This window comes from Microcaecilia unicolor, chromosome 5 (genome assembly GCF_901765095.1).
Source record: "Microcaecilia unicolor chromosome 5, aMicUni1.1, whole genome shotgun sequence".
Lineage (NCBI taxonomy): Eukaryota > Metazoa > Chordata > Amphibia > Gymnophiona > Siphonopidae > Microcaecilia > Microcaecilia unicolor.
The window spans coordinates 305,993,537-306,007,294 of NC_044035.1; the positions used below are offsets into that span (position 1 = coordinate 305,993,537).

General features: G+C 39.2%; 1 protein-coding gene across 4 annotated transcripts in view; it reads right to left on the bottom strand.

Moving 5' to 3' along the window:
• The window catches only part of CYLD (CYLD lysine 63 deubiquitinase), a 130,140-nt gene that overhangs the window by 17,722 nt on the left and 98,660 nt on the right, over positions 1–13,758 (bottom strand). For all 4 annotated transcript variants that reach the window (XM_030204334.1, XM_030204333.1, XM_030204332.1 and 1 more), the window contains 4 exons: positions 11,172–11,263; positions 9,447–9,513; positions 8,332–8,464; positions 3,448–3,556 (listed from right to left, as the gene is read on the bottom strand). In XM_030204334.1, coding sequence (XP_030060194.1) covers positions 3,448–3,556; positions 8,332–8,464; positions 9,447–9,513; positions 11,172–11,263 — 401 coding nt within the window. The remainder of the gene's footprint in view (positions 1–3,447; positions 3,557–8,331; positions 8,465–9,446; positions 9,514–11,171; positions 11,264–13,758) is intronic.

Genomic DNA, 13,758 nt, shown 5'->3' on the forward strand with positions numbered 1-13,758 from the left:
ACAAAGTACACATGTAAATGCCAGTACTGTAATCATTTACAGTATATGTGAACCCATGTGCACATAAATAACAATAATCTGCCAACACACTATTCTGTAAATGAGCACATACTCTGAGGATGGGTGTTCACACAGGCCAAGTTTGGGTGGATCATGAGTGAGGCACACTCAGAATGCTGTAAGTTACACATCTATCTCCCAAATCTAGGTGTGATCATGTGCATATACCCAGTTACACTAGTACTTTATAAAGGACAGTAGGCGACTGACTGCATCTCTTTTGCTTATACCCAGGCAAGGTTGTCTCTGGAGGACTGATTTCTCCCACCTACTCACACCGTCTATATGCTAAAACATAAAATCAAGATCAAGGCAAAGTGACCAAATTTCAATAATTATAAACAATTTTCATCACTTCATAGTTCAGAAAAACAAATTCAAAAGCACGTTTTTGGTATATTCCATTTAACAGGTCACTCATTTTACTTCCAATGAACAAAGAACTGCTTAAATTTCCACTTTCAAAACCTGAACAATTACTCCACTATACTCTTACATTAGTGAAAGCTATACCAGTTATGTTTGTGGTTGTTCAGCTTTTAGATTTGTTTTTTCAAGCATAAAAACTTGTCTGCTTCTACTGTTACCTAACAAGGTAAGAGTACCTTCATTTGTAAGTGAAACTTTTCTGTGGGCAGAAGGCGTAGCTAGGTGGGGCCACGGGGGCCTGGGCCCCCACAGATTTAGTCCAGGCCCCTAGTTTTGCTGGCGGGGGTCCCTAACCCCTGCCAGCTGAAGCCTTCTTCAGTGCCGGTCTCTGGCGCGCCACGTTCGCTAATCTGTGCTTTGAGTCCTGACATCCTGCACGTTCCTTTAAGTGAAACTGAGCATGCTCAAGAAAGCACAGATCAGCAGCGAATGCGGCACACCGGAGACCGGCGCTGAAGATGACTGGCTGGCGGGAGTTGGGGACCCCCACCAGCAAAGGTACCTTGCAGCGGTGGCAGTGGCGGGCGGGGGGGGGGGGGGGCGCGGCTGGGGGAGGTGGCCTAAAATATGCCCCCCCCCACACACTTTGGGTTCTGGACCCCCCTCCCGCCGAGGTCTGGCTACGCCACTGGTGGGAAGTTTGCAAGAAACTTTGCAAAGCAGAGAGACCAATAACGAAGACTAGATTTTAAATTGCACTGCCTGCCTCTGCTGCTAAAGCATGCTCTCCTCCAGTTTTATATTTTTGACTCATTATAAATACTGTATTGCAAATAAAAGTTGTCACTCAGGTTTGGCAACACTTCTGAGACAAGAACTTCTCTCAGGCACTGTGCAAGTCCTCTGTACTGCAATTTTCTTTTACAAAAGAAGATAACCACTCAAATTTGTTGCTTTTGTAAGCCCCGCTCCCCTGCTCTGTTGCTCCTTTTCCTATCAATCTTCTAACACCCTATGGAGCTCATTTTCAAAGCACTTAGACTTACAAAGTTCCATAGGTTACTATGCAACTTTGAAAGAACATAAGTGTCACCATACTGGGGCAAATTGAAGGTCCATCAAGCCCAGTATCCTGTTTCCAACAGTGGTCAATCCAGGTTACATGTACCTGGTAAAATCCCAAAACAGTAAAATAGATTTTATACTGCTTATCCCAGGAATAAGCAGTGACTTTTTCCCCAAGTCCATTTTAATAATGCATATGGACTTTTCTTATATGAAGGTATCCAAACCTTTTTTAAATCCTGCTAAGCTAACTGCTTTTACTATATTCTCTGGCAACAAATTCCAGAGTTTAATTACACGTTGAGTGAAGAAATATTTTCTCCGGTTTGTTTTAAATTTACTAATTAATACCTTCATTGTGTGCCCCTTAGTCCTAGTATTTTTGGAAAGAGTAAACAAGCAATTCACGTCCACCTATTCTATTCCATTCCACTCCACTCATTATCTTATAGACCTCTATCATATCTCCCCTTAGCCGTCTCTTCTCCAAGCTGAAGAGCCCTAGCCGCTTTAGCCTTTCCTCATGGGGAAGTTGTCCCATCGCCCTTTATCATTTTTGTCGCCCTTCTCTGTACTTCTTCTAATTCCTCTATATCTTTTTTTGAGATGTAGTGACCAGAACTGCAAACAGTATTTGAGGTGCGGATGCACCATGGAGCGATACAAAGGCATTATAACATTCTCATTTTTGCTTTCCATTCCTTTCCTAATAATAGCTAAAATTCTATTTGGTTTCTTAGCTGCCGCTGTACACTGAGCAGAGGGTTTCAAATTATCAACAATGATATCTAGATTATTTTCCTGGTTGGTGACTCCTAATGTGGAACCTTGCATTACATAGCTACAGTTTGGGTTCCTCTTTCCCACATGAATCACTTTCAACTTGCTCATATTAAACACCATCTGCTATTTGGATGCCCAGTCTCATAAGATCCTCTTGCAATTTTTCACAGTTCTCTTGCAATTTAACAACTTTGTCTCATCAGCAAATTTAATTACTTCACTAGTTATTCTCATCTTTAGATCATTTATAAATATATTTAAAAGCAGCGGTCCAAGCACAGATCCCTTGGGAACCCTACTATCTACCCTTCTCCATTCAGTATACTGACAATTTAACCCTACTCTGTTTTATATCTTTTAACCAGTTTTTAATACACAAAAGGGCATTGCTTCCTATTCCATGTAAGTCTAAGTGCTTTGAAAATAAGCCTCAATATCTCTCAATCCAGTTTTTCTCCATCTCTCCTCTAGAGGTTTCTAGTTGATTACCTTTAATTCTCTCCTTCTCCTCCATTTATTCACACCTGCCCACCTTTCTCTCTTGCATCTCTCCCTCCTCTTTTTCCGCATCTTACCCAGGCATTTAAAGCTCATAAAGTTCTAACTTTTGGAACATTCTTAATGCTGAATTCCCTACAGAAACTAATTATTACTCAGAGGATTAAAAAAAAAATAACAGTTCCTATACTACCAGGGCTAACCCCAATTCTTTTGGACCTTTCCAAAGGTATCTTAATTATGGATCTCTCAATGTACAAAGTAAGTTTAAGAGATGACTGCTCCCGTTTTAACTAACAAGAGTGAACACAGAGAGGTGAGGTGATTTGCTTTGTTTTTCAGATTTATATTTGTTTACTTTCTATTTAAAAAATGTTAAATCCATTCATATTTACTTATTTTTAGTTTTGAACATACTGAAATATTACTATGAAGCCTTCTTCCAAACTCCAAAAGCCAATACGAATTGCCATATACACATAACATTCCTGTATGAAAGCCAAGTCAGAACGACAAACGGACATCACCAGCTTCGTGAGAGTCAGTTCCATGGTGAAGAAGAGATTTAAATAAACTATTAAATGTGCTCTTAGCAGGATCTAGAACACACTCCCATTCAAAAAACAAAACAAAAAAAACAACCAAACAAAATGCATTCTATAAAAAACTTACTGTCTTCCAGTAAATCAGTTATATTTAGTTCCAGAGATGGAAATATTTTATTGAACATTTTAAAGTCTTTTCCAAATCGAGGCATTTGAATTATCAGACAAGATGGTGCCTAAGAGAGAATCAAAATAAAATGGTGGTTACAAAACGTACACTTAAAATATATTCAGTAGTTCTCTTTCAGTTGTAAAAACGATGTATGTTTCATTATCACCTTATAAAGCAGAAGCACTCAAACTTAGTTCTGAGGGTTGCAAATCAGTCCAGTTGAAATTTGAGAATTTCTAGAATGAATCTGCATTAATTTGCATATGATACAGAGAGTACACGCAAATAGATCTCATGTATATTCATTGTGGGACTCCTGAAAACTGAAATGAGTTGCAGCCCTGGAAGACATTTTATCTTATAAAAAGGATGCTTACATTGTTCTATATTGTAAGCTTAAAGAGCTACTTCCAATTTAAAATCAAAAGTTTGCAAAAGTGAAATATTCATTTTCAAGCGTGTAACAATAGTAAGCAGCACTGTACCCCTCCCTCCCAAACAGAAAACTGAGTGATTTATTTAGGGTTTCTAGTTTGTTGTTTATGGTTTAGAATGTTAAAGGTTTATTTTTGAGGCAATTTGGTGTCTTCCAAAAGTTTTTAAAAAAAAGGGGGAATTATTGGAATATTCATGTAAAAATAAATAGATAAATAAAATTAGCTCCAAGATAGCTTTTAAGGAAAAATCACTTGGGACAATTTTTTCTGTCTCCACCTGCTGATGGAAAACAACGAAGCAGATCAGTGGTAAATGTAAACAAGCTTTATTAATAAAATAGCATATACAGTATACTGCCCGACATATATTATATCACTTCACAATAAAATACCGCTATATAAATAAATATAGTCTTCCATAAACGTTTTTATGTCATGGTATTACTGTACTTTCAGCTGATACTGGGTTTAACAGAGTCTACTTATATGTTTTTAATTTGTTTGTATGTTTTCTTCAATACACAGCCTGTGTCGGGCAGTATACTCTCAGGCTCATTTTCAAAGCACTTAGCCTCCCAAAGTTCCATAGAAACCTATGGAACTTAGCCTCCCAAAGTGCTTTGAAAATATGCCTCTCTACATGCTATATTTTATTAATAAAACTTGTTTACATTTACCACTGATCTGCTTCATTGTTTTCCACCTTGGAGTTTGCAGATCGTATGCCTTGCTATTTCCTTGGACCCTCCATTTGCTGGTGGCAGGCATAATCCATTTGTTCTCTCCCTTTCCTCAGGCTGCAGTAAAGGTTCGACTGGCTGATGATAAGGAGAACATGCTTTCCTAACGCCCACATCTACTCCTCCTCCTCTCCCTCTCCTGTACTCTTCTGGTTTAGAAGTGTATGCTAGTAAAGAAGGGTAGCAGAAACTATATATTTCAAGTATTTAAATGTCTGCATCATTATCTCCCCTGTCCCTTTTTTCTTCTAGGCTATACATATTTAGGTCTTCCAGTTTCTTCTCATATGTCTTATGGTGCAAGCCCCATACCACTATTGTCATCTCCCTCTGGACCACTTCTACGCAAGATACAGCCTCCAAACTGAACACAATACTCCAGGTGGGGGGCTTTACCAGCAAATTGTACAAGGGCATCAACATCTCCTTTCTTCTGTTGCTTACACCTCTCTTGTTGCAGCCCAGCATCCTTCTGGCTACGGCCACCGCCTTGTCACATTGTTTTGCTGCTTTAAGATCCTTGAACACCATCATCCCTGACTGAGTATATCAACCTCTCACCTCTTAGGACATATGGCTCCCTTGGTTTCTACTCCTCAAATGCATCACGTTGCACCTTTCTCTCCCTCTGCCTAGCTCTAATAGAGAAGATAAACATTTCAAACTGTCTCTGGTCTATTCTATATAATAAAACACACCTTCAACATTCTGAAGCTGACTGCATGGCTGAGGCATTCCTGATCCCTGTATCCATCTCCTGAATTGACATCACGTACTTCCGGGTTCGTCACAAGCAGAAGTGACCAACCACACGAGGTTTCTCGGCTTCAGAATGTTGAGGTGCATTCTATTAATTAGGATTGGTCAGTTCCTTGAAGCACAGCCAGAGCTTAGCGTCCTCCACAGTAATGATCAGACACCAGAGAGAGGGAGGAAGGGGGGGCCTGACACCACAGGGGGGGGGAGGTATCTCGGTCACACACACACACTCTCGCTCATTTACTCTCTCTCTCTCACAGTCAATGTCTTTCTCTCTCTCACACACTGTCTCTGACACATTCTATGTCTCATACTGTATCACATTCACTCTCTATGTGTCACACAGTCACTCACACACTCTCTTGGTCTCATACACTTAGTCTCACAGAGAGTCTGCCTCACACACACACTCTCTCTCTCGCACACATTGTATCTGTGTGAAACACTCTCTCTCTCTCTCTCACACTGTGTCTCACATACGCACTTGCATACACTCTCATTCTCACACACACACTCTCTCTCTCACACACACACACTCGCACCCAGACTCACTCTCTCTCTCTCTCACACACAGTCACTCTCACAAACATACACACTCCGAGGAAAACCTTGCTAGCGCCCGTTTCATTTGTGTCAGAAACGGGCCTTTTTTACTAGTCATTTTAATAATTCTCGCTGAAGGTTTCCAACTTTGGCAATGCAAGATTTATTTTCCATTGCCAGTCCTAGGTAAAGAGCAGCTTTAGTCATACAGCTGGTTTAAATTGCAGTTACAGATTACATTAAATAAACTGCAATATTTATTGGGATCCTACACATTGGGAGTGAAGAAACTGCAATATTTATTGGGACTATTTAGTTTTAAAGGAGAAAAGTTAGATTCTAGCAAAACCTGGATTTTGTTTCAAATTGTCTCATTGCTTGCCTCTCTTAGAGAAAACCTTTAATTGTGGTACTTGGCTGAATCAGTGGGACGCAATCACCTGTCTCTGTAGGTGGTGGGCTGGTCTGTTTATATAGTGAAACACAGGGCTACTTTGAAACATGTGCTCTCCATGAACCTGAACAATACTGTTAAGTGCCCTCTAATTTTTTATTCTTGATATCTCAACTGTCTGGCTATAGGTTTACCTACCTATCTACTCTATGAACTTTAATTACTTAGTTAAATTGTGCTGACAGTGTATCTATATTGTGGTGTACTGCTCTATCTTCTAACCTAGACAAAAAAAATAAATACTGCGAAATGGAATACAAGTTTGTATTGCGGACCTACATACCACCGAGGAGAGCATTTCATATGGGAGTCTCCCCAGATGGAGCATGCCCCAAGTGCGGGGCGCAAGGAGCAACGCTGGTAAACATGTTCTGGACATGCCCACAAGTCCAACGATTTTGGACCTTACGTATCCAGTCGACATCAAATCTGTGGGGTGCAACATGGAAGAAAGGGCCTCGGTTGCTGTTTGGTCGCCCAATACTAGTATGCCCGACTCCGGCAGGATTCCAGAGCTTCACCCACAGAGTAATAATGATAGCGAAAAAGCTAATTCTCACAGAGTGGATTACAAATAAAGCACCCACCCAACAACAGTGGCGAGGTTTGATGATGGATTATATGATATTCGAAAAGAAAATGGCAAACTACAAGCGGGATCGGAGATTTACAGCAAAGGACTTTTATCGCAGATGGACCCCTTTCTGGCAGACTATACCCCCAGGGGGTAGAGGACGTATCCTAAATATGTAACCTGAAAGTGGTCATTATGCTACAGAGTAGAATGGTTAAGGGAAAGGGGGGGGGGGGGGTATGGGGAGGAGTAACGGGGGGGGGGGGGGGGTGGAGGGATTAAGGGGGGGGGGAGTTACCGTTTAGGAATTGTTAGGTGATGAGTGTGTTTAGTCATATTAAGATCTGAGAGATCCGTGGACTCCACCTAGGTTCAGATCAGTGTATGTGATATAGGATGTGGTCAGCCTTAGAGCCTAGTCAAGAACACAGATAGTCCAATCAAGTAGATCTTAGAGCTATATGAGTACAGAGAAGTTCTGTTAATTAGTATACAATTCTGGGAATAATCAAGGAATTAGTAGTTCTTAGAGGCGGGGCCTATAACGAAGGGCTATAAGAAACAAAGCTCTTCGCGATATGATATTGTAATGTACCAGGCCTCTTGTAGTGTGAAGTAATATGTTTGTATTTGTTTGGATGTTTATCCTCTTCACATATTGAAAGTTAATAAACAGATTTCAAAATAAAATAAAAAAAACAAAATAAAAAGAAAAGAAGAGCAACCCTCTCTCTCCCTTTGCCTAGCTCTGATAGAGAGAATAAGCTTTTCAAACTATCTCTGGTCTATTACTTTATTAACTCTTGCAGAAGTTTATTTAATCTCATAGCACTTCTACACTTGAAGTAAATAGAGTTCAATATAAATAAAGAATATTTTTTAAAGTATCAAAAAATTTGTAAATGGTGAAGAAAATGTAACTTCTCAAGTGTATTTCTATCCTCTAGGCCTCAGCGCCATACACGAATGTAAGAATGATGACATCCTGATAAACTAGAGCTTTCTCCACCCACCTAGGGCAGGGCTAACAGGGCAATCCAACTTTCCCTGACCTCTGCAATAACCAATTAGGACATTCTCTTAAAGGAGCACCATTTCTTCACCAATATGTTTAATTTTAATATTTTTTTTGCTACTTTTTATATAGTACCTCATCTACAGCACATTAAAAAAACTGCAAATAAATAATACATACACTATGAAAGTCAATATAGCTAGAAGGGAAATGTGCTCTTATGTTTCTTTATTTAAAAAACACACACACACACAAAACAAGAGCAAAACAAAGACATACAGTTTAGACCAAACAGCAATAAGCCTAACAGTACTAACCTCTGCAAATTTCAAACTGCTGTTAATGAAAGACCATTCCAGTAGCTGCTGAATTGTAGGGACACCAACATTCTCATTTTTATCCATAAATATTTGATAGAAGTAACAGTCTTGCACTTTTTGGCCTGCCGACCTACAAATTTGAAAAAAAAAATAACTTTTCTGAGGGAAATGTCTATCGCTCTTAATTTTTTTAAAGAGACCCATGTTGATTCTCTAAAATGTATTAAAATGTGCTCTCCATTTACAACCATTCCCACTAATTTTATGGTTTAAAGTCTACTCTTGTTTTATATTTCAGCACTAACTACACACAAGAGGCTACACAAATATACCATATTTAGGGGTCCTTTTACAAAGGAGCAGTAGTGGTTTTAGGGTGCGCTAATCATTAGCGAGCGTTAAACACTAGCGATGCCCATAGAAATATATGGCCAACTCTTAACGTTTAGCGCTTGTTTATTGCTAGTGCGTCTTTGTAAAAGGACCCCCTATATAATGCATAATTTGGAAAAGGAACCACCAAAAAAAGAGGTATCAGGAGGTAAAGATGAAATAAAAGGAGATTTGAAAAATGTCCAAAAACCTGTTCTAAAAAGCAAAGGGGGGTAGAGGTCCAACCTACGCACACATCAAAAGAGTGAAATTACTAAAAGTTAGGCTGCACTGGGGAGATGTCCACTCTGTTCCACAGAAATAAAATTACTGAGGAGATCTCGCATAATGGTGCAGGGCGGAAGTGTGGCACATGCAGGGTGAATCTCAGATAAGAATCTAGAAGCTGAGCTAAGCGGTAGAAACTTTTTCCTGCACAGGCCCCTTCGGATGATGTCACACTACCGAGGTGTGAGGATCTATCATCCTGTGTGACCTCAGATTTTTTTTTTTTAATTCCTGCAGCTCAGTTTCAGGGATTTGTCTTTTATTGTATTTCAGAAAAACTTGTCAATGGTTTAACACAATTATATCCTCTTTTACCAAAATCTGCTGTATTTCACTTGCCAAGTAGAAAGAATGTTTCCAAAGGAAATAAAACAAAACTGGAATTACAGCCTAAAAGGAAAATAATCATCTGTGCCTATGAAAGGTTTCCAGTTATGAGCAACAATTGTTACCTTATTTTCAGCAAAGGGTCCACTCTTAAAATATGATGAAACAGAATGTTCAAAAATTCTTCAGGATCTAGACACAAATGTATGTTGGATTAGAAACTGCAGTCAGCATTTAACAAAAACATGCACAGTTTTATAGTGACAGTAGCACAGTATATTCTCAAAGCGCCTACTGTATCTTTCTTTTTTACTGGTCTTGCTTCTTTCACTTGATCTTCAATCTATTTTTTTTTCTTATGTTTTGGAGTCAATTTTCAAACTGTCCATATTGGGAAAAGGCAGCACCACTTTTTAGTCATGGGCTCTGCACCAATTTTCAAAGTGAAAGCACATGCAAAATTCAGGTCTCACTTGCTAATTTTCTTTCCACCAGACTAGTCTAGAACCTGTGGGTTGTGCCCATTGAGCAGCTACATGGTACCTTTACTGGGCAAAGCATGTAGGACTTCTCTGTCTCTATCCACTGGTTGATGAGCACAACTGACAGCTTCTGGTAAGGAAGATTATTTTCAAAAAACTGCCACATGTACAAAGTACATACAGTTAATTTGCACTTGCTTTTTACATGGGTAAAATACGCTTGAAGAGTTAATATGCATACTCTCGCTGTCTGAACCTAACCATATAGTCTCTGGGAATGCCTTTTTTCAGTGTGGCTAAAAATGCTTGCACTATCAAATAAAGAATGTGTATTTCAATAAAACAAGTGTAAACAATTTTCTGACTGATTTATGTAATTAAAATGCTTGTTATCCAGGTAAATTGCTTCAAAATTTGGCTTCTGCCATGACAAATTTTATTCTATAAATATGTATGTTTTAGGACTACACCGTAACATTTTGTATAATAACTTCCATATTGTCATACATATATCCAGGAGATAGTAATACACATTTTTGACACCAATCAGAACAATGGCATCCTGATTTTTTGTTGTGATATCAGCAGAACATTAGTGTTGCTGGAAACTTCACAAGTATAAAGAGCCAAAGTAATGGTCCTGGACCTAGTATATCAAAACATTTTTCTCACTTTTGCTTGCTAACACAATCGCAAGCATTACCTAACTGATATTATTGTATCAGTAACATCACTTTGTAAAATTATTCCTGCTTACAACAGTCCTGTTCTAGAGTATTCACAACCTAAGGGACCATTTAACAAAATGCATTCACAATCCAAGGGACCACTGTACAAACGGTATTATCAGCAACATGTAAATTAAGTTTATTATATATATTAATGAGATGTAAATGAAGCACACTACCACAGATACAAAACACACATGAAGGTTTCAAAAAAAACATAACTATATCTATCCACACTGCATGCACTTTTTTTGCTATACTAATATGTAATGAGCTATACTTTATTAGCTCTTTAGAACAGATCATGCTTAAAAATGTCACATGCTATTTTGTGCACATTAGCTACTTCCACTCAAAAATACAGGTGTTTAATGCACATTAAAAAGCTTGTGATTCCTTTAAAATGCATTAGTACACTGGACCCTAAGTTGGATCACAAGGATGTTAAGTGACTTGTTCAAGGTCACACGGCAAAGGCCGAGTTAAATGATTCAAAGTAGAGCCTACAACTTCAGAATGCTATGCTCCACAACACAGTAAGTCCTATACCTCAATTATTTAATTTAGTTCAATTCTTAATTAAGGCTGTAGATTAGAAATCAGTGTGACTTTATTTGAACGAGATCAAACAATTAATCACCTTTTTCCTCAGAGGTGAACCCTGATGCTGCCTCGACTTTTTCAAGTATTTTCCTCAGCTTCATTATTTTGGTGGCACATACATATCCATATCTAGATCACAAAAATATGTGCTTATTAGAAAACCACAGAAATTCACAGAGGATCCCCAGAATAGAAGAACAGGTGGCAGAGATGACTCCCTCTAATCTGGCAATGAAGGAGGGAGTATCCCCTTTGAAGATCCAGGGTCCTCTCTATCCTCCCCTCCAAGACCCATTCCCAGAACTCCTCCTCACCTTTCTACCCACTGGCCCCATCCACAGTCCTCTTTTTTGCTCCCCTCACCAGCATAAACCTTGCATCTTGTCTTCTCAAAGACATTTTTTCAGATAATGAGTATTTCTTTTCTACTTCTTGCCAAGAAAGAATACTCAAATTCTGGTGTCACCTCAGTAAGAGCAAATGCCCTCCCACTCCCAGGCACTCTGGAAAGTAATGCAAAACCCTGCAAAAATACATAGTTGGAACCTATATAGCAAACCTGCCATAGCACAGAATACTAGCAATTCTAAAACCTAGGTGCTAACATTTAAATGTTTAGAATACTAGTGTGATAGAACAGTGTGTTTTCAGCCTGTAAATTACCTAAATTAATTCTGAAGTGTACTTCTCTAGTTTGGCCAGCAGGTGGTGCATTTTATGCTTAAAGCTGTTATAGAAAAGTACATGCCCTCTTTTAGTAGCTGTAATAGAAAAGTGCATACCCTCGTTTAGATTCACTTAGTGAAGAAGTGAATCTACAGTACTGTGAGCAGTATACTTTTAAAACTTGTTGACTGGGCTCTGATTGGCCTGGAGTTTGAAATTACCCAGCAGTTGTTGCTGGCTGTTGCTTCAAGTTTCAGCCCAGGAGATGAGACAGAGAGAGATCTCTTTGCTGAAGCTCTGTGAACAGCTATATGCCCTGATCTCTTCAGGTACTGTCAAGGAAGTATGCAAATGTTTAGTTAGTGATATAATTGATCTATATTTCAGTTACCCGTTATTGTTTGCTATTTGCATTATTTTGTTCCACTGTTCAATATTTTTAAGAGAATAAACATAACTGTTTGTTTGGACGGATAAAGAATCCTGGTGGTTTGTGTGTTGCGTCTGTGAGTGCTTTCTGGGAACTGAGAGGCCACTGGGAGTGTGGCCTCCAGTAACCTATGGGGATAATTTAGGAGTGGGAGACTTGCCCAGAGGCGGTTGTACCCAGTCGGTGGGAGGAGGGTGCTAGTCTAGAGCACAAGCAACAGATGCAGGCGGATCTGAGCTGCGCTGGGGACAGACCCTCTAAGTGGCCGTGAGGTAACCCCAGGCGTGTAGCTAGGCATTTCATGACAACTAGCACTTAGCTTTGAACTGTCTTTTTGGAGTTTTCATCTAGGCATCATTTTATAAAATTACCTCCCTAATGCTAAAACTGCCTCACAAGAAACCAAGGCACTCTGAATTATACAAACATGACTTTTCTTAAGTATTTCAGCAAATGTATCTTTACCAACAAGATTGCATGCCCCAGAACAAAGATTCAATTATAACTTCTGAACTCCTACGCAGCATGATAAAAATCCTTAGAGCGCAATATACAGCTCATGGGGCTTGCAGCTCCAGAAATAGGATTGCAAACACGTTTTCAAAAGGTAAACGTTATGCAGAATTTCCTTTTCAAAAATGCAACCTGGAAGGGAACAGGATTCCAATCTGGGTGCATACACTTGTGATTGCTTAGAAGCAGACACACATACCTCTATGGAACATACACACAGGAATTTGAGAAAACAATCACCATGTGTACTTTCACTCTACCGACCTAACCTCACCCTTTTTTTGTCAGCATGTATACTTTTACCTACAATGGAGGAAGTGGTGCTAAACGCCCCTTTTTCCAGGGGTAAAACATTGCTTTTATCTGCAAAAATGCCTTTGAAAATTAACTGCTCTCTCCACATACGTGTACCTAAAATACTGCAGATGTAATTACCAGCACTGCAAAAGGCAGCTGATTTTTGAAAAGGACTTTTTAAGCAAACATATGTTCACACTAAAGGGTCCTTTTACTAAGATGTGCTAAGAAATGGGCTTAGTGTGTCCTTATGTGGGCTGTTTCTTGCATGCTAAGCCTATTTCTAGTGCAGTATGCAAAAAGTGCTTTTTTCAATTTGTTTCTTTAATGGGCATAAAAAAAAAATTACCATGGGAGCACTTATCTCGACCTATTTAGATGGTGGTAAGGGCTTCCACATTAACCATGTGCTGTTAGTATGTGGTACTGTTGCTGTTCTAACTGGTTAGCACAAGAACACCCCACTCTCCACCCCCTCAAAAAAAAAAAAAAAAAAAAAGAAATAATAATAATTACCATGCACACATGCCAAAACTAACACAGAATGTTTTAGCGCATCCCGTGTTAGGCTATTTTTGCTGTTTTGAGTGCGCATTAGCACTTTACACAGCTTAGTAAAAGGGCCACTAAGTTTATTAAGAATTTGGCTCACTACAAAAATGAATTTTCTCCTTCAATGGTGCACTTGATTTAGAAGGTGGTGGGGGGGGGGGGGGGG